The 27886-nt window shown below is 42.0% G+C and overlaps 2 protein-coding genes and 1 non-coding gene across 6 annotated transcripts in view; 1 reads left to right on the forward strand and 2 right to left on the reverse strand.

Moving 5' to 3' along the window:
- adcy7 (adenylate cyclase 7) overlaps positions 1-4912 on the reverse strand; it is a 55830-nt gene extending 50918 nt beyond the window's left edge. For 3 of the 4 annotated variants that reach the window (XM_053864868.1, XM_053864866.1, XM_053864864.1), the window contains exon 1: positions 4801-4912. The gene's annotated coding sequence lies outside the window, so the exon portion shown is untranslated. The remainder of the gene's footprint in view (positions 1-4800) is intronic. The other variant, XM_053864865.1, reaches the window with a different exon arrangement.
- Positions 4913-5125: 213 nt separating this feature from the next.
- On the forward strand, positions 5126-5199 carry trnai-aau (transfer RNA isoleucine (anticodon AAU)). The gene has a single exon. It is a non-coding gene; the product is annotated as a tRNA-Ile (tRNA).
- Positions 5200-6535: 1336 nt separating this feature from the next.
- tent4b (terminal nucleotidyltransferase 4B) lies at positions 6536-27055 on the reverse strand. The gene is made up of 12 exons (XM_053866013.1): positions 26227-27055; positions 14714-14837; positions 10948-10994; positions 10660-10780; positions 9481-9588; positions 8563-8691; positions 8266-8479; positions 8039-8165; positions 7832-7935; positions 7562-7770; positions 7348-7491; positions 6536-7264 (listed from the first exon to the last, which is right to left on the reverse strand). The coding sequence occupies exons 1-12, from the start codon at positions 26739-26741 to the stop codon at positions 7106-7108; spliced, it is 2001 nt and encodes a 666-aa protein (XP_053721988.1). The 5' UTR covers positions 26742-27055; the 3' UTR covers positions 6536-7105.
- Positions 27056-27886: the final 831 nt, after the last annotated feature.

A 27886-nucleotide genomic window follows, 5' to 3' on the forward strand; every position in this document is an offset into this window, starting at 1 on the left:
ATGCAGCCAGTGCAGTCACACCTGTGTAGACAACTAATGTACACACCTGCCCAAACTGGCTAGGTGACAAAACCAGCGCCATCCAAGAGATTAGCATTGACCGGAAATGTTATGACTTAAATTGTGTCACAATACAACTGATGTGCATTCCTCACACACAAGCCACATAGCCATGTGGTTTCACAAGACAGATGAGACGACAACATTTGCCAACCAGCACCAAACTAGGGGACTGCATGAGAGGTACCATGAAACTATAACAAGACTAACTTGGCTGTTAATGTACTGTACTATACAGCATGGAGAAAAATATACATGGTAAATACATTCTGGACTCAATAAACTTAAATTGGTTTCCATTTACCTTCAGTACATTCAGTAGTATAGTTCAAATCATTAAGCACTGTATTTGCCACTGAAATAAGAGAGAAGAGTTAAAAAAAACAGGTTTACCACCAAACAAAATGAAAAAAAAAAATCATAAAAAAGATAATTTTAGGGAAAAAAATGCAATACCTGCAAGACCAAGCATGCCTCTTACCCAAGAAGATAAAGGACAGATGAACCAGCAAAAGAGAATTATAACAGAAACTAACTAGAAACTACACTACTAAATAAAAACCAAGCAAAGAAGCATAGAATTTTCACAAGTGACCTCTTTTATTCTTGCAGTTGGCAGCAGCCTTTGGGTTTCTTGCTCTTTATACATGATAACAATTGGATTAAAACAGCTTCATCCAGTGGAAAATTGAAACTTGGAGATAAAGTCTCCTGCAGATTTTGTGACGTCAAAGGCAAAAACCTTTGAACCAGCTGTGACTTTTACAGCACTCGAGCCCTTTAATATCCTGCCTCGGTTCATCACTCTCCAGCAGGGAAGCTTCCTACGATTTCACAACACAAAAAGGGGGGAAATCCTGGGAGTGAAAGCTGGAGAGAGACATCACCCAAGTAAAGGTCATCATCACCCACACAGGCTCTCACCACTGGGCACTGGCACAGGAGCGGCTTAGCTTCAAATACCGCCAATAAGCATGAGCACAGGAAAAGTCATCCAGATGGTGCACCCGCTGGTTTGGTGGTTCACTGTCTAGAATCTCTGACTGACAATGTTTCAACATATTTTCATGCGTTTAAACAGTGAAGACGCCAAGGAAAGATGAGCCCATTGAGGGCAGGCTTTTATTCTCGAACCTTTCACAACCGTATTTTGGCCATCGCGGTCGCCAAATTTGGTTACCACTGTAATCTCACAGTGATCCACATCTCGACACGTCGACACTTGCAACATGGAAGCGCACTGCTACTGATGGGATGTCTGGCGCTGATGGCCGCAGATAAGTTCCAAACATTAAACAATCGTTCACAAAACTAACTCATTGCTTATTTGGCGCTTATTTGTCAGTCGTTGACATTGTGACGGGAGGGGGAGGGGTTAGTGGCGGGGTTATGGATTGGGGGTGGGGTTTGGACGCCCTGCTTCAAAATCCTAACTAAAAGTCTGATAGAGGGGCTAAAAGGCTGCAGCAGCAATGACACTAGCAAAAGTGTGAACTGGTCACACATTCATCTGAAACTGAGCATAACTCCAGAGTGCACAGCCATTTTCCCACAAGACTGAAAACAACCACCCCAAAACAACTCATCACCAAACTGAGAAAGGAGGTCGGACGCGTCAGTGAAAGTGGCACATCTTCACCTTATAAAAAGGCATCCACAAACTCCGCAGAAGATGAAACCTTGGCGGTGTGGACACATGGGCACAGCTGTAGTGAGGAATTACAACTGAGCGAGATAGTGGAAAACACTCTGGAGCCCTGACCAACGTATGACTTGATCAGAATGGAAAATTGTCCTCATAACATTGCACTGAGTGGGGGTTTTTTCACTGTCAAACTGACCCCACCCTGCCAGCTAGAAGGAACAGTCTGGCCGCCTTGAAAAAAAGAGAAATTCTGATCAGCCTGAAGCAACATTTTGATTAGTTGAGCTCACTATTCTGATGCCAAACATAAGAAATTTGGAGATGAATCTTGTTAAATGTAAAACCCTTGCAACAAAACTGTGTCAGTGCGTGTGACTGGGGTTGTAAGCACTCGCCACTGTAACGCGCGAGAAGTCTCATTTCCTGTGGAGGTTTCATTTACATTTCCTGTCGAGGAGCTCAATGCTGTTTATCAAGGTTGCAGCACACATACATTCATGTATATCTACTTGTACGACCCCAGTTCAAAGGCCACAAACCCCGCAAATTAGAGGGTAAAAAGTGCCATCACGCACCACCAAGCATTATTATGACACCAACCAAGTCTTCATCTGTGCATGCGTGCATGCGTGGACATGTGTTTACCCCAGAAAAACCTACAACAAACGTCTCCCTGTCTAGCTTCATCACACTGTAAAATCAATCTAATTACATGCACGGTCACAACATGCTTCCCATCAAGTGAGCGGAAGTCACATCACAGCATCCCGGAGGATAATTGCACTGCAAATGCCAATGTATGTGTTGCAATTTATAGTTCTGCTTGTTTATGAAAGGGCCATCAGGGCAGTTTATTGAGCCACTGATCTGTGACCAGGAATTCATCTCCAACCCACTGCGGCCTGGCTCTGAAGTTTTATGAACTCATTACACTCCCATGAAAAAACTATAACTCAAAATCCACCCTAATGGGTTTTGCATGTTTTTTTTACACCATTGATTTCTTCAGATTGCCTTTTATCAGGATCTGGATCATTTATTATATCAACGTCTATAAAGATGTACGAGTCAAGCACTCTTCTCACAACAACGGGGGACCACTGGCAGAGGAAACGGGTGGAAAAGATGGTTAAATTTTAATGACCTAATATTCAAATGAAACAGGATGCTGGGGATATAAGAAGGTGGTTCTTATGGATACGGTTAGGTTTGTAAGATGACCAATGAGGTTTGCGGATGTTGCAGACAAAAGACAGGTGTGACTCAGATGGATTTTCGGTGTGGTTGAATCGTACAAGACTGACATATATATTCTGCCATAGGAGAAAGCTACGATGACCTCCATCCTCTACAGCACGTGCCAAACTCAAGGCCTGGGGATAAGTGGACCATATAAAATCTGCGTGCTTCAAAAACAGACAAGTTGGTACCGATGGAAGAGAATCCAATGAAAGATGGGAAAGCGGATGTACGCTTGAGCTCCGGGGAGAAACACAAGAGCCGGCGGTCAACCACAAAGATGCTTTAGTTTCCCTCCTATAATTAAAAGGGACACTGAAATCACATTGTGTTCACTCTAATTTCTTATCAAAGAAGTATCAGTTGCAGACTATTTTTGCAGCCTGATTCATGATTGAGTTTGACACCTCTGCACAATAAATCCATTTGTCCAACAGTTCTCTGATCTCTGACACAGCAGATGAAAAATATCCAACTCCACGAGCCAAATGAAGTCATCCAGATAGTACATCACTATAACAATACAGCTGTGCTAGCAGCTGTAAGACAGAAGGACTCCTCTTGCAGGTTCTGATCCATGATCCACCGCAGGACGCTTATTGATCAGCGAGTGTTGTCACTAATTTCTACAGCAGATGTGAGTTACACGTACTGAACGGTGCGACGTGGCAGGTCTGAAGTCTTTAAGTATACATTTCTGAACAAAACTCCAGTGGAAAAAAATCTGTTTTAAGGATTTGTGTGTGTGAGCCTGTCGGGTGAAAGTAAGCATTGGAAACATTGAATGTGTGTCAAACAAAAAAAAAAAACAAACAAAAAACCTTCCAGCACCGGGAGACAAACAAAGAACAATTCAAAATACAGTGTTAGGGGCCATTAGGCATTGAACCAATTGCATCCAAGACAATACCTAGTTAGTAGTTACTATTACTATACTAAGCAGTGGCTCTTTTAGATGATACCAACACTCCTGCTTTATGCCCCTCAATCCTCAAGTCTGTGAGACAGTTAAGCCAAAAATGTCAACATGAGATTTTGCATGTCACTTCTTGTCGTAGGTCGTGACACACAAGACATTAACCTTCCTGCAATGTATTGATGGCAAAAAGGTTGTGACCAAGTTGGACAATACAATGTGCAAGAAACTAAGTATCCCTGATCCAACCTTACAGATCACAGTGAGGCAACATGGATTACAGAGGGCCACTTATTAAAGCAGACAGTTTCCAGGTGTAACTGAAGCAACAGCCTCAGCTCAGTCATCTGTTGGACACCAAAGGTACCATAAACTTCACTGCCCTGGACAAGGACAGGGACAGGGAAGCAAGCCTGAACCTTTGCAGGATGATATGTCCACGCTGCTTCCGACCCACAAATCCAGAGAACAGTGTACAACATCTTGTTTCAAATGTGATGGAACTGACTGAAACAGCACTGGACTCACAGCTTCCGAGCCAAGGAGCAAGACATGCCCCGAGGTTACTAGACACAGACCCCCACTTCATTCAAGCAGAGGAGAGAAGCGTTCCTGGACGCACTTACTGTAGCCCAGTCTTACAAAACTAATACTTGGAGAAGGTGGCAGGGGGGGGCTGCTTCTCCCTTCTTCAACTGAAGTGAAGAAGGGAGAAGCAGCAAACCTGGAGGTTTGGGCTGGAAGCCTGTGAGAACGTCAACTTGCGAGGTAACGCGAGTCAGTGAGCGCTCGCTGACACAACACGCTCTGAGGGAAAACAGACTTCAGGTAACGAAGCGTCTCTCAACAGCTTTGAAAGAGCAACAATTAACCTCGCCTAACGGTGTCAGCCGCCAGGGCGACCACTAACATCCTCACGAGAATATCGAAAGCGTCTCACCTGGTGCGCTGAAAAAGCCCTCCGGTGTCTTCCACGGGCCACAAATGCTGGTGCCAGCAGAGGCACTTTCGCGGGTCCACTCGCTCCACTCACTTCGCTCACTGACTTTGCGCGCCGCCGCTTGTCGGGAGCGAGCTTCCGCTCAATGTCCTCGCTCGCGCACGCTCGTTCAGCAGCGGTCTTTAAACGTCACGTGTGTGTGTATGGTGAGTGCTACGATGTTTTTCGTTAATATAACCATGCGTATGGCCAATTCACAGATATGGTTGGATAGTCTAGTTTAACAATATATTATATATATTATATTCAGCCGTATTTTACGTATGGCCGGTTAGCTCAGTTGGTTAGAGCGTGGTGCTAATAACGCCAAGGTCGCGGGTTCGATCCCCGTACGGGCCACTTCTTTTAACGTCTCCGCCAGTAAATTATTATTTTTCCTAAATTGCACCGCAACAGCTTTTGTGCGACGCCAACTGATTGCAAAATGCTTCCGCTTACTCGCATGCGGTTGCAAGGCACTGGGGCATTCCGCCTTCCCAAATCTCTGGCCTCCTTCTCCACCTGCGCTACCACCCGGTCCTGAAGTTGATGAATGGCTTGTGCAGTCAATTGACAGGGGCATGGAGACACAGTAGAGGAAGACTGTTTGGTTTGACTGTAGATTTTATTGCATGGATTGTAGTAGCTGCAGACATGGTACAGTTGGTTTTCAAGGCTTTCTGTAGGAGGAGGGTGGTTAGTGGACATTCAGATGGCACAGTTTATTCACCTTCACTCCAGGTTCAGGACACAAAGTGAGCAGATACTGCGCTTGATCTTCACAATTAACCAATCACTGACACGTTTACTGACATGCATGGGCGAGATTGATCCGAATGACACATGAACAAATGCAGAATTTATTGCTTCTCATCTATTGTTGTGCGTTCATCTCGAATTCGAGGGTTTGACGTTCCAATCAAACGCAGTGTCTAACGGCTCAGCCTGTCCCGATGCAGGAGGGATGGCTCCACCTACAGGCGTGTTGCTGCAAAGACATGGGTAGTTGGACATAAACCAGGAGTAAGGTCTCACAAAATAAAATGGAAAATCATCTCCCTTTAAAGTAGACCAGCCACATATCAAATCTAGATCCTCATCCTATGACTGTAAAATGGTCTCAAGCATTTTCATAGTAACTTGGTCACTCAATTGTCACTAAAAAAAAAAAAAAAAAAAAAAACAACTCAATAAAAATAGTGGCGTCACTCTGTACCCCTTTTTCAAATATAGGAAATTTAAGATACGGGCTCTAATGTTAATTTGTATATATCTTCATATAATCAATAAAAAAATAAATACATTTAACAAATACAAATGATCTGGTAGCAGGTAGGAACAGATTTGTTAAATCACCCACAGTTTCTTTCAAGTTTAGGATTTTTCAATAAAACTAAAATCAAGTTTTGATCATTTTAACCGTAAAGTGTCTACACTGGTGTGGCTGTGCTATAGTTCCGGCTCCGTGCACGAGATCCATATAGGGATATGTGTGAGCGTTGGCTCACAGAAGGCTAATTGTCTCACACACACACACACACACGCACGCACGCACGCACGCACGCACGCTCACAACAAACAGAACCCCGAAGTTGCTGATGATTTGTGTTGGCAATGGGACCCAAAAAAGCAGGGGGCACAAGTTTAAGCCCTGTAAAAAGACATATGAAAAATTATCTTACATTTTTTTTGTTGATTTTGTTTTTTTTTTTTTGTTTTTTTTTTTTGGCCAATGAATTTTGTACAAATTGTAGAGTAACCTGTTTAAACATATCAAAACAGATTAAACAAACAAAGAAAAACAACCGACGGAGAGGAAAAAATGCCATGCATAAGTTATATTCCACACCTACTGATTGCATTCGTAAGTTACAATCATTTTTAAAAAATCTGTTTACATGATCAACATTGTTTTTGTACATTTCAAGACATTTTTTTTTCAATAAAATTTTTTTTTATCCTATTTGCGTGTCGTAAGAACAGCCAGCAGTCCAGCGTATTGCTCTGGAGATTTGAAACACTTTCCTGATGGCTCCACAAGAGGAGTTTTTTTAAGGAAGCGAATAAGCATCAAGCAGTCCTTTACGCTTTCAATTCAGGTCCAAAACTGCATTTACTAGAGCATTTTTTTGTTTTCTGCTAGAAAGGTGTCAGCCAGAAAAGCTGGACTGAGACAGCAGGAGTCACAAGCAGCCTCTCCGGGCTGGAGTCTGGCAGCAAAGGTCGGACTGTTAATCAAATGAGAGCATCCGCAAGTGGTCCATCCCTATCTGCAGAGCTCTTCCTGTGCTGAGTCTCTCAGATTTTTCCTCTTCTTGCTGCGGCTCTGGTGGTGCGGTTTGTTGCTCTGGTGACTTTTGTTGCTGGATGTGGAGCCCTGCTGTCTGTGGTGACCACTGTTGTTGTGGGAGCGGGACATTCGTGCCTGAGGAGGTGGAAGAGACATGATCAATCTCAGGTTGTAGTCACACAAGTGAGGGCCTCAAAATTAAACCAACGCACACGCACCTTTCCCCCTTTGCTGCCAGCAGAGGGCGTGCTGGTTGTGTGACTCTGTGCTCTGTGATGACCCACTGCTGACTTCTCTCTGTGGTTGCTGGCACTCCGACCTGACTGCTGTTTGGCTGTCTTACACGGCGTCCCATCTGAGTCCTGAGGAAGTTTCTAAGATGAGGGAAAGCTTTGCGAACGGTTTTCTTTTCAGGGTTGCCTCGATACTTACCGCATCACTGGAGCTGGAAGACGAAGACGTAGGAGGAGAAGAGGAAGGAGAGGAGCGTAGTGAGGGCGACGGAGACGAGGACGTCGAGGAGGTTTTGCTGCCAGGGGCCGACGGTAAAATCACGACATCATCATCTTCCTCGTCGTCGTCTTGAACGTTGTTGTTGCATTCGTCAAGCTGCTGGGACTCGAAGAGCGCAACATCGTTCCCTGCAACAAAATGAAAAGCTCAGCTCAGAGAACCAAAGGTGTTTCCCACACAAACACATACTGTTAAGCGCCAGATCATTCTGAATCGGACTCCCCCAGTTCTTTCTGATCCATTCCCTGTACTCGTCCACCTCCTTCGTCACTCGGATTATTCGTCCCAGAATGCTGCAAGGGATAAAAGAAGGAATTCAATCTTCCAGTTGCTGCCATTAAAATCAGACAATCACATGGCAGAAAGCTGATTATTTCACAAAAGCCCGGGTGCTACCTTTCAGCGTCGTTGTTCGGGTAGTACTTGGCGATGGGGGACACGGCATGGTTGAGCACCACGTAGGCGTAATCAAACGCCTGCTTCACCTGCATGGCACCGTAAGAACTGCGGCCCACGTCGTTGTCTGCAGCAAGAATGGTTTGTCATCAATTTCAGTGAATTTGTTTTGTTTTTGCCATTTCTGCTACAAGCATCATTAACGACTACTGTCAGGACACTGGTACCTGGCTGCAGAGGGTCCTCAATGTACAGCATGGAAGGCCGGTAACCATCCATCATGTTCTTCTGGACCTCGTCTTTGGCAACGTAGCAGCCGCCGTCCTTTATCCTGATGCCTGTTTTCAGGTAGTTGAAGTGTCGACCGTACAGTTCAAAGAACTCAATGAGCAGGACGCCGATGTTGATGTTGGGGCTGCACACGTCTTCTCTGTAGTGGAGCTGGACAACACACGAAAATCATTTAACAGTTGGTTCATGAAGTGGAGTGATGAGCAGGCTCGCTCAATTGCAAAGCTCCTCACTTGCAGGAAGCTGACGGCCATGAGGAAGAGGCTGTAGGAGCCAATTCCTCCAGTAAAAACTTCGTTCAGGTCCCTCTGCAGAAGGAACTGCTTCAGAACCAGGACCAGGTAAGGCAGCACAGGGTATTTCTGCATGAAACAAAACAAATACAGACAGTGGTGTTAGATAAATGTTCAGGCGCAAGCTTGTTTGGATTGAAACAAAGAACATCTAAACAAAAAATAAATAAATAAAAATGACAAAAATCAAAGTAGAGAAAGTAATTCCAGCTGCTTTGGTAGAATGAGGTGAGGTAAATAATGTGCAAATGGTAACATTCTTCACCAGCAACGCTAAATGTTTGGTGAGGCTGGTGTAGATTCTGCCCACAAGGTGGCGCTTTCGTTCGACCTTCGCTTGGCACTTCAACATCCGGACTGAATCAGGGAAGCGCTACACATGTGGTGCTTATCTGGTGCGTGGTTCAGCAGATGACTTCGATTAACACAAGTGCAGGCGACCAAAAATCACTTTCAGAATGTGTGTCTTATACTGCTGAAGCCAATCAAATTAAACACAAAGGTCTTTACTAGGTGAAAGTCAGAATGATCAGTCTGAAAACTAAAATATCAAAAGTGAAGTTGAATCACCATAGCAACTTTACTCGGACAATATACAGCAAAAGTGGTCACCTGTTATCACAGAATTTAAAAGCCTGTTTCTAAATGATTAATCATTGATTTAAAATATTAATTGGTGAAATTAAGCTGCAAACCTGATATAGGCCACATAATCTGTTTATATGGAAGTGCTATCATGTGAATGTCAGAGGACATGTATGGGATAAATATTAACTCTCAACTATTACGAGTGATTACATTGCCACTTACTGCCACATGTAGCGAAACCATTTCCGAAACAATGGAGGAAACGCCTACCTCTTTGAACTCCTTGATGAGGCGAGCAGCCTTGACTCCGCTCTTCACATTGAAGCTGATGTCCACCTTCACTTCGGTGAAGGAGTCGGTCAGTTTGATGATGGGAACCTGGAGACATTACAGCCAGTTTAGGACTATTGGCAGCTACCAAAGAATCAACACATGTCCCATTGTCAGCAACATGCATGTAGGAGGGTCACAGGTGATGGAATCTTGGCAACTGTGCTCATCCATCAGGGGAGATCTTTAACATAATGGCTAGATGAAAAGGACGAAGCGTCAGAGGGGTGGGTGTTGTGCTGCCGATTTTTAAGAACAAGAGAGATGATTGGATATGCAGCAACAATAGAGGGATCAAGTTGATGAGTGCAGGTTTAGAAGAGAAGTCAGCATCAGTGAGCAGCACTATGGTTTCATTGAGTCCAACATCTTGAGGATTTCCTCACAGAAAGCTATCTGACTTGTTCCATCTACCAAATTCATCTGACTTTTTGTAAGTAAAAGTCAAATAGAACTGAAGTCAGTCAATCAATCTGAGACCTTTCTATGGTTACGAATATAACTTATAACCATGAAATAAAATAACTGCATACACAGGACTCATCAGCTGCACATGAACACTTTATCCTGGTTGATTATTTTGAGGTCTAATAGGTCTAATTTCTAATATTTTGACTCACCAGAATGAATATTAGAAAAGTGTCAGAACCCTTGTACTGGTAGCCCAAAGCATAAAAGCTGCATAAAAGAGATTCACCAGATTTTCATCCGAGTATAATTGTTGTGTTTGTTGTCTTCACACACTGTTGTTTAAAATTGCTAAAACAAACCAGCCGTGCTGCATTTATTCACAAAGACTTGCGAAAACACACAAGATGCTGGAAAGGAAACGATCACGAGGATATCAGAGGGACAGCGCATGTAGAAGTTGGGAGATATAGTAGGGCCAGATGGTTTGGACACGTGGAGAGGAAAGACAGGGAGGATGAAGAATGCTTGAAATCAAAGTGCTGAGCAAAAGACGAAGAGGAAGATGATGTGATGAAGGAGGACATGAAGATAATTGATAAGAGTAGGAGGCTGGCTGGCTAGAGAAAAAATATATAATCAACATAGTATTATTATTATTATTATTAAAACTGCTGTACAGAAACGCATTCTGAAGATGAAGGGTCTCACCGTAGCTTTATCCAGAACCTTTATGGAGTTCTCATCTGCAATATTTCTCTTGCGGAGAGCCTCTTCTAGCGTCCAGAGAGGCAGGGTCTCCCACTTCCCAAAGACAACCAAGTCAATGTCGCTATAAGAAAAAACATGACCTTATGGAACAATTCAACGCTGATAGGCACCACACAGAGTGACCACTAATTATCTAACAATATTTTTTATAGAGCCACTACTTGATAGCCGAGATCTTAGTTCTTTTGTTTGTTCGTGTTTCAAAACAGTTTCAAAAACCATTACAACCTTGTTGGCAGGTAGAGGCCCGTGCTGAAGCTTCCAAACACCTGGACCTGCAGAGGAAGAGAAGAAAAGGTCAACTAAAATTGCGTGATCATTAACCACTGAACGAGTTGTATCTTTCATCCATGAACACCACCTTATACAAGCAGCTTCAAATTCCCGCCACATCGAACTAGAAATAATAACCTTTTATGAAAGGTCCCTGGTATATACTGAATATGTTCATACAATGTCCATGGGAATACGTTTGCCATCTTGACTGATAACACAAAGGAAACAACTTGATGGCAACTGGGTGGACTGGGCGTTCAGATGTTAGCCTATCACACCTATGACAGTAATCAGCTTGCAACTTTTTGTGATCTTTTGCCAGTTGCCCTTAAAGAATTTGATGTCATTTAAGACAACAGAGGTGTGACTGTTTTATCACACTCGACTGAGAGATTTAGAACAGAACGTGCTCACTGAAATCAACTTTCAAATGTATTCCCTTTAAAACTTCCCACAGGATTAACCGTTGAACACCAACACTGAGTCCATGCAGTTCAGTTCCTTGTTTAGTTGGTGGCATCTTCAGGTCGCGTCCTCATTGACGTCACCAGAATTACTTTCCCTGCTCCTATATGTCTTGTTAAAAATGTCATTCTAAGAGTCTGACTTTTTCCATGAGTGCTTCTGCATTCCTTATCAAGTGACAAAACATTATGTGCTCCACAGCCATCATCCTGTCACAGACTTGGTGACTCTATCACGCCACCCATTGACCAGACAATTGTTTTCTTCAGTCATTTTTAATCAGATTGAAAAAAAAAAAACATTGCTGGTAATGAGTTACTAATTGTGATGTCAGTGTTCTGAGGTTAGTGTTCATGACTGATGGTGAACCCACTCTGGTTATTAATAACACAGGCACCCAGCCTTGGTTCAAGATATCGCACCATTTCCAGAACACAGCACAGCCTGACTGTCTTATTCGGTTCATATTTAGTGGCTGAGCAGGTGAGCAAGTGTCCGTACAACAATTGGGTACAGCATTGCAAGCATGTTTGTATGGATGCAAGAAGTTTCATATGGTGAATTAACACACAACCATTTAAACTGAACATTATCCAGCAAATTTCCCTGAACAGCAAATATCTTATCTATGCTTCTACGACATTGACATTTTGACTCACACTGAGTTGAAAAGCATTTAATTCAGGAAACAACATTTTACATTATTTAACGGACGGCACTGTGGCATTCTTCAAGAAATACGACTGTAAGACACTGATCTTTTGACCTTATGTGACAGACATAAACAACCTCTCCAACCTTGTAAACCACTGACTGAGTAGTTGACCGAAACCAAAATAGATTTAAGCCTTGACACCTCGACACACACCGTTAAACCGCCCCACTAAATCCCATGTCACGCTGCTGTAGTACAATTTCTGGTTAGCCACCTAGTCACATGTGCTCAGCTAAGAAGATTGTAGAGTTTGAATGAATGAGATTTTTAAAGACTGCTGACATAACCAGGATTTTTTTTTATCTAATCCTGAAAATTAACAACAACAACAAAGTGCGGGGTTCTGTTTTGTAGTCTTCACAATCCACTGCACAGTAAAAGGGAAAGGATTGGGAAACCACCTGACTCTGAACAGATAAAGTGTACGAGAACACTCCTTTATCAGAGGAATCACAGTCAGTGGGTTCAAGAGTGCCTGAGGTATTTCTGATAACAGACACAAACAGGAGGCTGAGTCGAAGCGATAAAAAGAGAGTAAGGAAGGGTCTGGCTTACAGCGCTGCACCTTGATAAGAAAAACATTTATTCTACAAAACACTATTATGCTGTGAATTAAATATTACTGTGGAAAGATTGAGAATACTCCAAAGACTCTTGGGGCAGACAGTAGTGCACATCTGTTATTATTCAGGGAGAAATGTAATCCTTTGGAATGGAGGACAGAAAATAAAGGACACGTTTCGCAGCCGTAGTGTACACGTATTGTTCGTGTTGAAAAAGACAGTATCTTATTAGGACTGTGATCTCAGTCTATTTGATGCTATTGCACTCACATTAATGATACTCATTTGCCCTTTGAAAATGTCTTGAACACACTTTTGACATTATAGTTCAGCTTGGCTAGCAAGCTGAAAATCATACTGTATCAAATAATGAATAACTGGTCATATATTTTCATCGTTTCAAAGTAGCCAGTGTTCATTTGGAATATGTTTTCCAAGTGGATTCCATAGTGAAGTCATTAAAACAGTCTAGGGTCACATGTTTTCAATGTTTGTCACGTGTTTGTGAATAGCTTTTCGGTTTGAAATAATTAAACTGCTAAGACGGATCACAATGTGTGGAATTTGTTCTTTTTAGACAATAAATATTGTGTCTGTTCTGCCTGCAACTTTACAGACAACATTCTATCTGGTCTGTTCTCTTGCCAATTAACCTAATTATTGTTCATAGATAATAAACAAAAGTTGTGAACAGATGCAGGGAATTCTGAAAGAAAATTGATGACTTAAAATATATGATGATTAAATGCATGTCCCTGGCACACATCACATTAAACATAAGGCACGAGAGATCTAAATGTCTTGTCTAAATAGTGTGATAAAGATCAGCGCACTCCACCCATTGAACTCTGACTGAAGAACACGCTAACAGTGAACTTGAAGTGCAACTATTGTGAAGCATCATAGTGTGGACATTCATCTGTCAGGTTACGATCACTAGTCTACAAAAGTAGCCACAGGTAATTTTAGGGTCTCAAGTCCAACAAAGGGAGCTGATTCTAGCAGGAGAATTAGCCTCTTGCACTATTTACAATTCAGATTCTCTGTGGCTATATTTAAACATGAACTCATACTCTCACACTCGTTGATGAGTCACAAATTCCACCATGAGGTGTGTTCCGTGAGAGTTTTTTGTTCCAGTTTGATCAAATAATAACGATTAAAACCAAAGAAATTGAGCCTCAGCTTGGCTCAACCATGGAGTCAAGACATACGACATCCAAATTAAACCAGTAAATTATCTCGGATTGAAATTCAACATTTTCTATAAGTGAGGAGGAACATGTCTGTCTGTCTAAAATGTCAAAGAGAAGTGAATTTACATCACATTGAAAGCACAAACAAACAAGGTGGTCAACCAACAGGGATTCACAAGAAGAGATGTATTTACAAGGCCTTTGCAGACTAAAGAAATGACTATCCTACAGGTTTCATTATATACTCTTGAAGACCATTTTAAAATCAATAACATCATTCATATTTAATATACAAACTATTCGGAGCTCTCATCGCTGGTCAGCGGCTCAGAGAGAGTACGAGACCTAAGAGGATAAGGGGCTCTCTAACAGCACGGTACAACATTAAGAGATTATTATTTATTTAGCACGAACAATAGAATGCCTGACAGTGCTAGTCAACACGCATTCCTACTGAAAGAAAAAAATAACTGGTGGCAGACAAATCACGACAATGGGCTCGGACGTCTATCAGTGCTAAGGTGCAACTTCTAATTCCAGGCTTTATTGCTGGACTATGGAGGGCATTGTTTTGCACCATGATCTAAAGATGAAAACAAGTTTCATTCAATCTACTCTGATCAACCACCTGATGTTACTGTGGCAGCTGTAGTTTCTTATTTTCAGAGAGATATTACATATTCAGCATCATAACTGTGAGGTGAACCTAAAGAAAGTACTTGTATCTCATGCAGTTGCATTGCAGCTACTAAACAATCAGAAATACAATCCAAACTTACTTCAGCACTCGGCCACAGGTTGTGGATGACGCTCTTGATTCTGTCCACCACCTCCAGCCTCATCTTTTCCTCCTCCGGCCGAGGAGAAATATACGCGTAGTAGTCACTGATCTCTTCATGTAACCTGAGCAGCAGAGAGAGACATTGTAAGAATTGGAATGAACGTGCCATGAGAACAACATCCACAAGACGTCCTTGTGCTTGTTGGGAAAATCACATCCAGCACAGAGTGAGTACCAATTCAAACAGATCTCAATGAGATCATGTTAAAGGAGCCACAGCAACAGACCTGCAGGGAAAAAGAGTTTCTTGTCCTGTTGACCTCAAATGATACCCACTTCAATTGTGATTTTTAAAGAAATATTTTTGTGATAATCTATTAATGTGTTTGAAACAATTGAAGACCTGAACCAGTTTCTACTTAAGAAGCCTTCCCATCCAGTGACATAAGTGACCGCCCTGCATGTTACCATGTGAGCCAATTGCATACATCACATCCAAATAATAAAATAGTAAATAATATAATAATAAATAATATAAAACAATTACAATCTACTTGAGCTCTCTGTGATCATGATCAAACAAATAGCTAAATGTTTCAGTTCAGTGATAATTTATTTGATTAAACTTTCTTATGATTTTCATCAAATTACTGGAGTAAACTTTTTCGCTCTGGAATACGGAGAACAGTTTATTGTTTTGGACAAGCAGCCATGTTCTGGTGTTGAAGACTGGAGGTGAGCTATCTGCAGCCAACAACACACCCTAATAACACACCTGGTATGTAGTCAATAAAAAGAGGAACAGTTTGTCAGGTTATAAGACAATCAGCTATAACAAGTGATGAGCGAAGTTTACATGGTGGGTTTGACTGAAAAGGGAATAGAAGTTATTTAATCCATAATAAATACCTGGCCTTTAGTATACAAAAAATTCAATGTGTTGTTCTGTATTATTGTAATTTTTTAATCTTTTATGCATGATTTAAAAGAAAAAAACAAAATCAGAAATCTGTATTGACGCAAAAAAAATGACAGTTGTTGCACCCCGATCGACTCTAGGGCAAATCTCATGGGAGAATTTGAAATGTCCAATAATGTATTTTTATCAAATTTAAAAAATCTGCTGGCGGTCCTCCATTTTGTAACTATATACAATGTCCTGACTTTACCGCACTGAACATGAAGAAAATACCAATACATACATGACAGGGAAGGAGATCCAACAAGCCCCATTTTTGCGTTAGGCTAGAGTTTGATGTCATTTCAGGATTTACTGAATTCCCAGAAACACAGACGCAAGAGGCAAACAGTGTGTAAGCATAACTAAGCTTAGGCACTTGGACAACACAACAAATGAACAGGCTCATATTGCAAGGTATAAACCGGAGATCACAGACACACGGAGCAGTCAGCCACACACTGCCATGCTTCACAGACACTCAGAGCCCGCAAGTTTTTCACTGAGACAGCTGCGCCACACATTTACCGAGGCTAAAAGAACAGTCTCCAGTGAAGACACTTTCCTCAGAATTTGAAAGGCAACATGTATGATTTTTTTTTAAATAAAAAAGTACTTGTTTGTAACTTAAGCAGTATGCAGTAGAGCTTTGGACATTTGCAACAATTGTATGGCAGCATGGATACATGTTCAAAACTTAATACACCTGTAGAAGACACCTGAATATATCTCTCTCTCTTTCTGCCTGGCAAAGCAGTCAGGAGTAGATCATTAACACAAATCACATCAGAAATCATCATGAATAAAATTGTTTTGAACAAAAAAAGAAAAAAATCTTGTCTTGAATCGTGACATAGTAAAAGATTCCCACCTCAAGTGAATACCCACGAGCACATAAAACAAGACCATTTGAGCCAAGTCACATAAGAGTCTGTATGAAGTGCAAACATACACGTCAGCTTTGTCTATTGTTTTGTGAGCGATAAGATATGAGGGACGTAACACCAGACTGGTGGGTGAAGAGACAAGACAACAGTGGACAAGCTGAATGAACAGTTTCCTCTCCGAATTCAGTTTCTATTTTGGCAAACAGCTCGAAGGATATAAACAACACAGTGATGACCTCAGTCTCGCAGCCCAGAAGGCCAATATGTCAGCAGCAGTACAGACGGTTTATTGCACACTGCCAAGAGACTCAGTGCCAACAGCCTTCACTGCAGATGTCAGATATCAAGCTCAACCAAGGAGAGGGAAACCGTTTTTGTCCTCAGATTATCAAAATCATAAGGCATGTAAAAGAAAACCCATTATAGCCGCATTAAATGAGGTAGCTCGTGATAAATTATGGAACAACCAGCACAGGAGCGGAATGGGAACCCCTGCTGCGCTCCAGTATAATGACAACCCAGACAAAGCGCAGCACAGCAAGATCTTTGGACCAGGTCGCGCTGCCCACATGCTACGACCTTTCTGACATACACAGAGTTGGTTTCAGAGTGGCCCAGTCTTTGTGGGTTGACAAATAACAAGTCAGACATATAAGAACACACAACCACATGAAGCCCAACTGGGTTCATAAGAAGCTTGTCTTGCGGTCTCTTGCGGTTCAACACAGAAAAGAAATCACATCTATAACACAAGAAAAGGCTTGATTCAAATTGCACCAATACAGTTTACACACCAACGGAAGTAACTTCAATTAAGATGCAGAATTAAACAAACATATTAAACTCTGGAATCCACAAATGTCGAAAAATTGAAAGTCAAGGGCCTGACTAAATGACTGCTAAATGCCATTGTCTAGTCCAGAGTGTCGCCAGTTGTCGTAACTCCCCTGATCCCGACAGATAAATGATTACAACAAGATAATGATCAGCCACAGTTTCTACTTTCATGAATATTTAATCCTTGCTGTTGGAAATTCCACACAAATCACAGCTTCTTCCACGGAACCTGTATCAATGATACAAAACAACGTTTGTTTCAGCTTACATTCATATCATTAAAAGATGTTGAGAAAGCATAAACTGTGCACTCTTCTGTACACTGGTGATTATTTCTAACTCTTGGTGGAGACAACTAGAAATCATAAAAACATCAGGCACCACCACAACTGCAACTTAAGTTTACTTTCACTGGAAATATGCAGCTGCTGCCCCACATGACTAAGGAAGAAGTAAAGAAAAACAAATCTCATTTCACACCACACCTCCTAGAATGACTTACATATCTGTGCGGCTGCTGCCAATGGGAGCACATGAACCCTGAACGCCGCTTATCAGCTAATCCCTCTCGCCTATAACATGACGTTACATAATCTTGTGAAACAGGTTTCCTAAGAGCCGCCGCTTCCATAAGAACTGGTCGATGGCCAAATAGTTCGCTTTGCCAACTATGGCAGGGAATCCAATCATCTTAAAACACTTCAATAGCTAGATATACTTACTTCACTGATCTCAAGATGGGATGTGATCATACAAAGTTACATCATAAAGACAAATCTGCTGTATTCACTGTACATAGATTATGTGTTTAATCAGACTCGCACACACGTGCTACTGTGATCAGTGTGAGGGCTCAAAATGTAGTTTGAGTGGTAATATCTTTCGTCTTTCTTGCTAAATGAATTTTCAGGCCTACCCAGTGCATCGGATGTAATGTCATGTTTACTCCATGGCTGTCTCGGTCAGTGCGAAATTACAATGAAGAAAAAGTGAAATTCTATATAAGTCACGCCTGAATATAAATCGCAATAACAGCAAAGCCTATTCAAAAAAATACGGTCATGTGACCCGTTCGTATGTTTCATCTGAAAGAGAGGTAGAAGGTTAAAAAGGTGGGAAAAAGTGGTTTTGTTTTCATTTTCAGTAACCTGATGGTGAATCAGACCAAATGCTAGGTGATGACAAAAAAAGTGTGCTTATAACAAAACCATCAAAATAAATGAGAAGAAAGGGATAACGCTGAACGTCAACAAGCAGTAAACGCAAAAGAAAAGTAAATGGGGAGAAAAAAGAAGAGAGAAATGGGTGTGGTGCTGAAATGCCTTCATGTGAACGAGAGCCATCTGTTAAGTTGGATAGGAAATAGGAAAGGGAGACCATTGTTGCCTTACAATGAGCACTAGAGGCTGAATAATCCAATATAATGGCAGTACAGTCCAAAAAAAGTCCACCCAAAAGAGAGCGACAGAATCTAGAACAGAAAGCACTGACAGTTATTTCTATTAATGTTATACACAGATGTGGTGCACCACAGAGTGTATACAATGACAGCGGATTACGATTATAAAGGAGGTAATTCCTGAATGAAACTCAACACTTCTCTGCCCATGTTTACTGCTCAGTTAATTCTTCATCTTTTTTTATTTCAACCGATCAGTGAATGTTCTTCATGGAGCAATCATTTTGCCAGACAATGAACAGAAACATTCTGAGATGAATCTCCAATGATGCTTTGCCTAATCATAATTATGAAATTTAATTTCCCCGTCAATCTGATGCAATTTTAATTATCTTTCACAAATGTGTTATTGTGCTCCAGCTCCATCTCTTAATTAAATATTGCTTATTAATGGTACCCGCTGGTTCAAATAGGACTTGATCGACAGACTGTGACAGATTTGAATTGAAGCAGCTTGTCCAATAAAGGATGCTGTTGCCATTTTAAAAATGGAGGTGACATTATGACCCCCTTAACAAAGGCCCGAAATTGTTGACTGACCATCAGCTGCAACACAATCCGGCAGTGTGTGTGTGTGTGTGTGTGTGTGTGTGTGTGTGTGTGTGTGTGTGTGTGTGTGTGTGTGTGTGTGTGTGTGTGTGTGTGTGTGTGTGTGTGTGTGTGTGTGTGTGTGTTTGTGTGTGTGTGTGTGTGTGTGTGTGTGTGTGTTACACGACACCGCTACATCTATGCAAACCTAATCAAGAGCAGCTTCAGGTTGACAAAGCTGCTTGTAGGCAAGAACATGGATTCACCAACACCAACAACAAACAGAGAAGGGGGTGTCAGTGTCTTGCGTATGGCAGGTTCATTAATGTTTCACCAATGACCTGATCTGGGGTGCTAAGAGTTGGCCACAGGCACAAGTCATCTTGGGTTACAGCAACGCTCACTCATGCCTCAGCCATGCTGCCCAAAAATACTGACTGCTTGCCCTCAGTGCTGGTTAAGAGATGACTAATAAAAGCATTAAAGAAGAAACGCCCAGGTGTCAAACCTGTAGACAGACAGTCCACATCCTTAGCCCTGCCTACCAACAGAAAAATGGAGTCCACAGATGAAATACTAACAGCGTAGCATCACTTTAAGAACCCCATTTGATTGTGTGCTGAGCAAACACTACTCTTAACTGCTTCTAACCCTTCTTCCATCTCAATTTCACGCTATGCAAAAACAACCACTCGTTGTGAGGTAGCTTACACAGAGTAAAACAAGCACCACACAATTGGTCCAAGATCAAGTAGGACCTCATCATTCATCACCTCAGTCAATTTCCTGAAGAATGACCACTGCATAACAATTTGCGTTTCATTCTTGGTGTTACAGCTCGATCAGATTTTAAGGAGCTGACCATCTAAAGCTAAAACTACCAGATTATGGGAAAATTTGGGACAATCCTGATAATCGGGTATCACCCTGTTGTTCATGTTTATTCTTTTTAAACATCGACTCTGACCCCACACTTAATTGACCACCACAGGTCGCCATATTCTGACTGATGACAACGAAGACGTGCAAGTCCAAACAAAGTGTGTGTGCATTCTCTTGTCATGGGAGTGAGTCCTCTTGGAATGCCTGATATTAAAATTGAGTACATTTATTCAACTAATCGTTACAACCTAAATTGTTACAGAGTCTGTAAGTAATATTATCCAGCAAGTTAACTGGGTACGACAGGGCATGACAACAGTTCCGACTCGAGTGGAGACTAAACATATTTACTTTATATTTTTTGGGGGGTTGTGATATTTTTCCACATTTGTTGAGTGTAGATGGTTCTCATGTTCTTTTTTTATGCACTGTTTTATGCATATTTTTTATACATATTTCAATTGTTCCTTTATATATATTTTTTCCTTTTTAGCCATATTGTCATGAATCTCTCTTTTGGCGTCTGCTTATTATTCATCCCAAAGCGCTTTCATCTGCCTATATTTACCAAGGGGTCCAAAGAAGCTGAAGTAGAAATATGTCTGCTACCTCAGCGTTGGGGATCTCACTGAAAGCCACAAGGGGCTCTATGCGTCGGGTGCACTAGTGAGAACCCTGACATTTCTAAAACATTTTAACACTAGCGAATATTGGAACTACAGCCATTGATGTTATTGCCATAAACAAAAGGAAAATTATTGGAAGCAAGAGTGCCAGTATGTGTAACAAAGTCATACCCAAAAGGTCACAGTCTAAACACAGGCCTTGAAACAAATGTCACTGCTGTGTGTTTCGCATGCTGACTGCATCAGTCTGGTGCATGTGAAGTGTTTCCATTGGACAGGAAAAGGAAAAAAAGGAAAAACACATTCCACGCTACACATGGGACGGCGGAGTTATGGAGCACTGCCCACACGTGCTGTTCAGTTCTACCTACAGTAGAAAGCACCAGCAAGCAGGCCTCACTTGCTCTGTCTCTCTCTCTCTCTCCCTCGCATTGCAGGCTGCAATGCTGTGGCTGGAAGCCAGTCAACGAGCAAAGAGGAGAGTTTGACACAAGACGAGGAAGTCAGCAAATTCTGGACAAGCCTTTATAACAGAGGTGCTGTGCGGACACATACATTTCTGAAAGACATTGAAAGTAAAACACAATTAAACTGTGCCACAGAATGGTCGATGAGAGAGTGATTAAGCACACGTTCACCCGCCCGAATGTGACGTTCAGGTCCAATGCTTACAATTGTCTGCCAGCTCCAGGCTTCACAAAAATAAATGAAGCACTGAGGGAGCTTTCACATCTGTCTGCACTCGCCACAAAAAGGAACATGACACAAACCTGGCACATTTGAAATTAAATGATTGGTTGGAAACTGTATTAGTGTCAATTTCACCATTTATTACTTACTTACTACTTTATCACACTCACACTTTGCCTCTCTAGCTTGTTTACCATTTATTTGATGATCACTATAGATCCCAGGCCATCAATAGCCCAACCCTCCAAACCCCGATTATTTGTTGTGGTCCCTTAGCCGCTTATTAACAATGCTGCACTGCCAGCATGATTTCACATGTGTGTTTGAAATTACTGCAATTCCTTGAAGGTCTATCCTCCGTAGAAAAGTCATACACCACCACAGCTATGACAATCACATGACTGTGATAGTCCCCCCCGTCAAAACAGATTTACACATGTAGCACTGCCTCATGGTTCAAGAAGTGCATGGGCTTTTCAGTTCAATGAGTCATGTGAGCATTGAGTGAAAATCCATTTGTGATTCGCGATTCTGAATCAAGACTGGGAGAGAGATTACTTGCTAGATGCTTTATTCACCTATGTATTGAACTGCCATTCAAATGGGCATTGTATATTTTCAATTATTTAGAGAGCAGTGTCATACTTTTATATTATTATGGTCTGGCTCACATGTAGACTTTACATTTATATGAATGTTTAATACAATTTCATTTACATTCGTAATATCTAAAGAAAAATGAAAAAATGTAAATCATAATCATAGTGTTAAAATTACGGCAGCGTTTACTGTACTATGGTAGTTTTCACAAAATATGTGGAGATAGTGCCTCAAGTGAATGTGTACGATTAAATATGAACCTAGTGTGAAACAAGTACATTCATAACTTCCGTCCAGATTTATTTTGCCAAAACATCCCATTCTGCAAGTCAAAATGACCTTGAGCAGGTCATCTTGACCCCTTTCACTAGCTCAAAAGTTAATTCATGTCTAAATCTGAAGTGACTTCCAATCTAACTGGTTCTAAAATGACTGGCAGTGTGCTTGATGGTGTCTCGCCAATACACGAACGAACAGCTTCAATAGACCATGTCGAGACACAGGTCATTGGGGAAGAAATGGGTCAGCGCTCTCCCAGGCTTCAGCCACTTCCTATGCCCATAAAAAGACCTTAAGAGTGCAGCAACATGATCAGAGAATGAAGTGAAAGCACTCCCTTGGAACTGTCGATCTGATTGGTCAGACACCGAAGTGGTTCCCTCTCTTGGGAGGGCTGGCTTTGTTTCGAAGGAGTGAACCCGTGTAGAGCATGTAAACACTGTTGTGTTTTCATCATGAACATGCTTGGTTCTACAGCTACTGAGTGAGAGTTTAAAATAAAAATAATGCCACTGGCTTTTCAGCCAGGCCAATGCCCAAATAAAGGCTATTCCAAGGACAACTTCTGAGACCCAATACTAGATTTTAATTTGAATTAACAGCAACAACAAAACAGGTGATTGAGAGACTTGTAACATTTAGGTAACACTTCCGACTCATTTTCAAAGTTCCAACTTGATATTCAAATTCCAATCTCACCCAACAGGAGACAAATGATATATTAAAAGAAAATCTGGGACAGTGGAAGACAAAGTGGATCATGAAAATGATTTTCAGAGTCAGCACATGGGAGCCACATGTGACAACACAAATTCTTGTGCACCATAGTTTATGCAGCGCTTGGGATGAATTGTGCCAAAATTAAATGGGAATCAGTGAACAAATCGCAACAGAAAATTGTGAAGTCTTCACATCACTCAACTCCGTTTTTCATCTGACAAAGGTGAACATGCGAAAAGAGCACTTGCTCAAAATACTACATGTGGCATAGTACCAAATAAAAAGGTGGTTAGAGGTTATAATGTACACTTCTAAATTATTTCATTGTTGGTAAGGACTACTGAACAATGGTCAACAACATCTGCAGCAAGAACTATCAAGTTAAAAAACTTGTTTTTTTCTGTCACAGCCTGTCATGAGCAAAAGAAGGTCACCAACTGGGCAGGTGTGTTGGAATGGTATTGTACTTTCAGATAGCTGTCCGGTGCAGCAATTCACAGGGTTTATCCTCCATCACATAAGAAACTCTCCACCCAAGGACATCAACAGAACCAGCACACAACCAATATAGTTTTCCCCAATAACACATACTGTACTGCACCAATTGTATACAAATAGAGGTCAGCCATAAGATGACTTATACATTGTGTGTGATCGTCATAAATCAATAAATAAGTCACCATGAGAGTTGATGTCTGTACCACTCAAATCAATAAACTATAAAACACCTATCTTGTTAGAGCCTTGTGTGTGTGTTGGGATTGGAGGTGGAGAGCAGTTAAGAAAGAGCTCACCGTGTATGTGAGTGCGATCCAGGCTCTAAAGTTCAGGTTCTGGTCTTAGCAGAGCTAATCACTGAGGAATGTACAAATGCAAACAGAGAGCTTCCATATTACTATAAATGAGTACAAGACAAAGAGTGAGCTCCACACTGGTGTTCTACTTGCCTACACATGTCAGATGGAAAGGTGGGAGGGTCTCTGTGGCTGAAGGGCCTGTTAAACAGTGCGCTACCCAATATCATCACATTAAAAACGCATCAATAAACGCACACACCCTGAATTACTTTTCATGGAGACTTGACACAGTCGGAACAATCTATATCTCACTTCATCTCACTCACATACTTTGGTTGGTTGAATGTTGTATATGCATTTCATTACAACAAACATGAAGACACCTTCCCCCAAGATGACATCACCTGATGTCAGATTCCCAAGTAGGAGAAAGAAAAAAAAAAAAAAAAAAAAAAAAAAAAAAAAAAAAAATCGGGAAATTTGTGAAACGTCTCCCCACCTAGATGGCTGCTTGCAATGTAAACAATGAGTAGAGCTCCTGTCATGATATGTATCTTCGACTTGTATATTTTTCCTTTCTCCAAATTGGTTGAATATGTAGTATTATATGACGTATTATATGGCCGCCAACGGTGGCTATCTGTAGCCTGGCCTTCGACTCAGTTTATGGAGTGTTATCCTTTGTTAACTGGGACGTGTTAAACTTGGCTGTAATTCCCACATCCAACTTCCAAGGTAAATGGAATGCAGCATAAGACCATAATTGGAGTTGAAGGTTTTTATCTTACCAAGCTTTAAATGCCAAATATGGAAGAATAAAGACAAACTTACTGCAAATGACTGTGCATAGAACATAAATCACAGAAGATCATTCTTCTTTAACAGACCGCATGGCCAATTATCTTTGGCAGTAAATATGTAAATAAGCGAATAAGCGTTGATACGAATCGTGATACCTTAAGAAAGCTCAAAGTGTTAAAAAAGATTATGAGAATAGGCAGAATACGAAAATCACAGGAACACACGGCAGACGTGACACTTCTGTTAGTGTTTTTCTGTCTTTGTCATGTGAAAACTTGTCACCACTCAAACACAGTCAGAACAAGTTCCAGCTGACTGGAGCAGCTGTTTCTCATGAAGGAGCTCAAAGTCGATGTGCTGGTTTTCTAAAGTGGTTTACAAACCAGTTTAGTTTAGTTTTTTTTCAACTATACCAAACATTTCGACAACTACCGGCTTATCAATGTACTTCTTCTGGCGGCACAGAGGTCTTAAGAGTTTATAGAGTAAATGTTCTCTTTGTCCAACCATAGTGTTTATTACCCCTCACTTAACACTTTCATGTTAAGAAGTCACAACTTCGGATGTAAGTGGATAACCTTTATATGGTATACGTGTGGTACAGTGGCAACCAGAACAAAAACTTTTATCGCTTTCAGCAACCAGTTTACAACACATGATGCTTATTTATTAGTTATTAGCTACTGAATTGTTGATGAACAAATATTACTAAAAAGAGTTGAGAGGTAACCTTAAAAGTGGTCAGCTTGGCAAAGTCTTAATAAGTATCAAATTAATCAAAGTTCATTACCAACTAAGGTGCTTTGAGAGTTTGTATTAACTTGACATTCCTAGAATCTGAACCAACAGAATACAAACAAATGGATTCTAAACAGCTGAGAGAGCAAACCTCTCACACTGGAGGACAAAGATGAATATGTGATGCAAGTTAAGAATTAAAATATATTCAGTCATACTAAAAGAGTTGCACACTATACCCGAAGCCTAAGCATTTATGTCATAGTTCAGGCTATTGATAGAGCAGGCAGGCATGTTCTGAATAATAATAATAATAATAATAATAATAACAATATTCCTATTTCGCCACCTTCTGCCCAGTGTTTCTCCATCACTTTCTGACACACAACCAGTCGACATCCTTTTAAGGTTCTTGACACAACTTCTCTCCTCTGTGTGTTTCACGGACAAGTGTATTGATCTTATCATTCAATGATGAGGACTGCAACGAGACACACAATACCAAGCTTGTAGAGTTAAATACACTGGTGCGACTACTTACTACGCCCACTCTACAACTCTGTATATCTAACTATGCAAACAGTTTAGGTGAGCTGGACGTCCTGACAGCTGTGGAAGTCCACCCATCAACAGTAGACTACCACCCGGAGGGGGATAGAGTTGGGGAGCCAGGCGTTTGTTAGTACATAAATTAAACAAACTTCCTTACCCCACAATTCCTTCAGAGTAGTTCCTGACTTTCCACGGCGTCCCAGCGTAGCCGTCTTCTGTGTTCAGGCCGTTGCCACTGTTCAACAGGCTGGAATTGAAGCCGAAAGTGCTCGCTTTGTTGTCCCTTTTCCTTTTGTTGGGGTGTCCATCTGTCAGGCCCCTCCACAGCACAGCCACCCCGCTGTCCTGCTGCTGCTGCTGGCCGCCTCCGACACCGCCCCAGCCGGCGGCTCGGTGATTGTGGTTGCTGTTCGATTCCAGTGGTATGAAGTCCCGTTGCTCCGCTATCTCTCCCGCTGGGGTCGACATCCCCTGCGTCCAGTTGTCACCGGTGTTCGAGTCCGGTGCTCCGTGTCTGCTGCCGTTCAAGCTCGGCGTGTTCTGAGATCCGCTGCTGAAGCTGCTATTTACATGCAGAAACCCGAATCCTTGTGTCGTCTCCCAGATCTGCATCCACAGGTTGTTTGCGGGTCCGCGCTGTTCTGGTTGAAACCAGGCGATTCTCGGATCCATCAAACGACAGTAGGCACGCGCCCCTCGGCTGAGCACCGAGTAATGCCCCCCGGCCCACCACTCAGCAATGCCCAGCCCCGAGTGCGGCTAGCTAGCCTTAGCTGAGGCTCCCACTGCCCGTTACTTCTAGAAGCAGGTTTAAACGGCGTTGTTTTAGAATGGTGGCGGCGCGCACTTTGTCGAAATCATACGCTGTGTCGAGAATAACACTCCGATATTGGTGTTACAGTCGCAGTACCGACCGGTCCGTAGTTCACGAGCGAAGGAACGTGCAGATGCTGTCGGTCTCCCTGACCCTCCTCGTCGTAGCTCAATGGCGGAGGCTAGCAGGCTGCAGCGCATGCGCGTAATAGGGGCGGCGTGACTATTGTTACGCAATAGACAACTGATGCGAAGTTATGTAAGAGTGAGAGATTTATTAGGAAAGTGGATTGCACAACGGAAGGTTTCCCTTGAGTTAAATAATTGACCGATTTTAAATCACATTACTGGCTGTCCTCGGACGTATTTAGGTGGCAGATCGGCCTCTTGTTGAGGCAGAACTTTGTTTCACGCGGTGAAGACACTCGCACGCGCGCTGCTTACCGAACGTGTGATTAACGAGATAGTGGTTATTAAACGCGCCTTTTTCGCTTCAGGGACCTGCCCGCGCAACCCGCCTCTCTGTTGAGGCTGTTGAAGCGCGTTTGGTTTGTGCTCACCATGTCAGTCATTCACGTGGGAATGAAATGCTCAGGAGTGTGTCATCTCACATTAAACCCATCAAACGATTAGCAGTTCCGTGCAAGAATGTATGAATGCTATATACTAACTATACACGAATAACAGTGTTAGGTGAGAAGATGTTTTAATTGTAACAGCTCATGTCAGTATTTTCCATCACGGGATGCCACAGCAAGTCAGACTCCTCCTACAGGTCAAGACCATCCCCTCCTGCCACACCTGTCCTTCATGTGCTTGCTTACCAAACCCATTAGCCTCATCAGTTGCCTTTTCTACTCATTTTTTGGGGCGCCTCCACCTCTAATCTTCATCCGACATGTCCTCTTTTCACGTCCAAAACATGCAGCTTCGCTAACCATGTCTCCAAAATCGACCTGTGATGATACACCTGTACTCTTCTCCTTGACTTTTACCTTTGCTGA

Source organism: Synchiropus splendidus, chromosome 5 (genome assembly GCF_027744825.2).
Source record: "Synchiropus splendidus isolate RoL2022-P1 chromosome 5, RoL_Sspl_1.0, whole genome shotgun sequence".
Lineage (NCBI taxonomy): Eukaryota > Metazoa > Chordata > Actinopteri > Syngnathiformes > Callionymidae > Synchiropus > Synchiropus splendidus.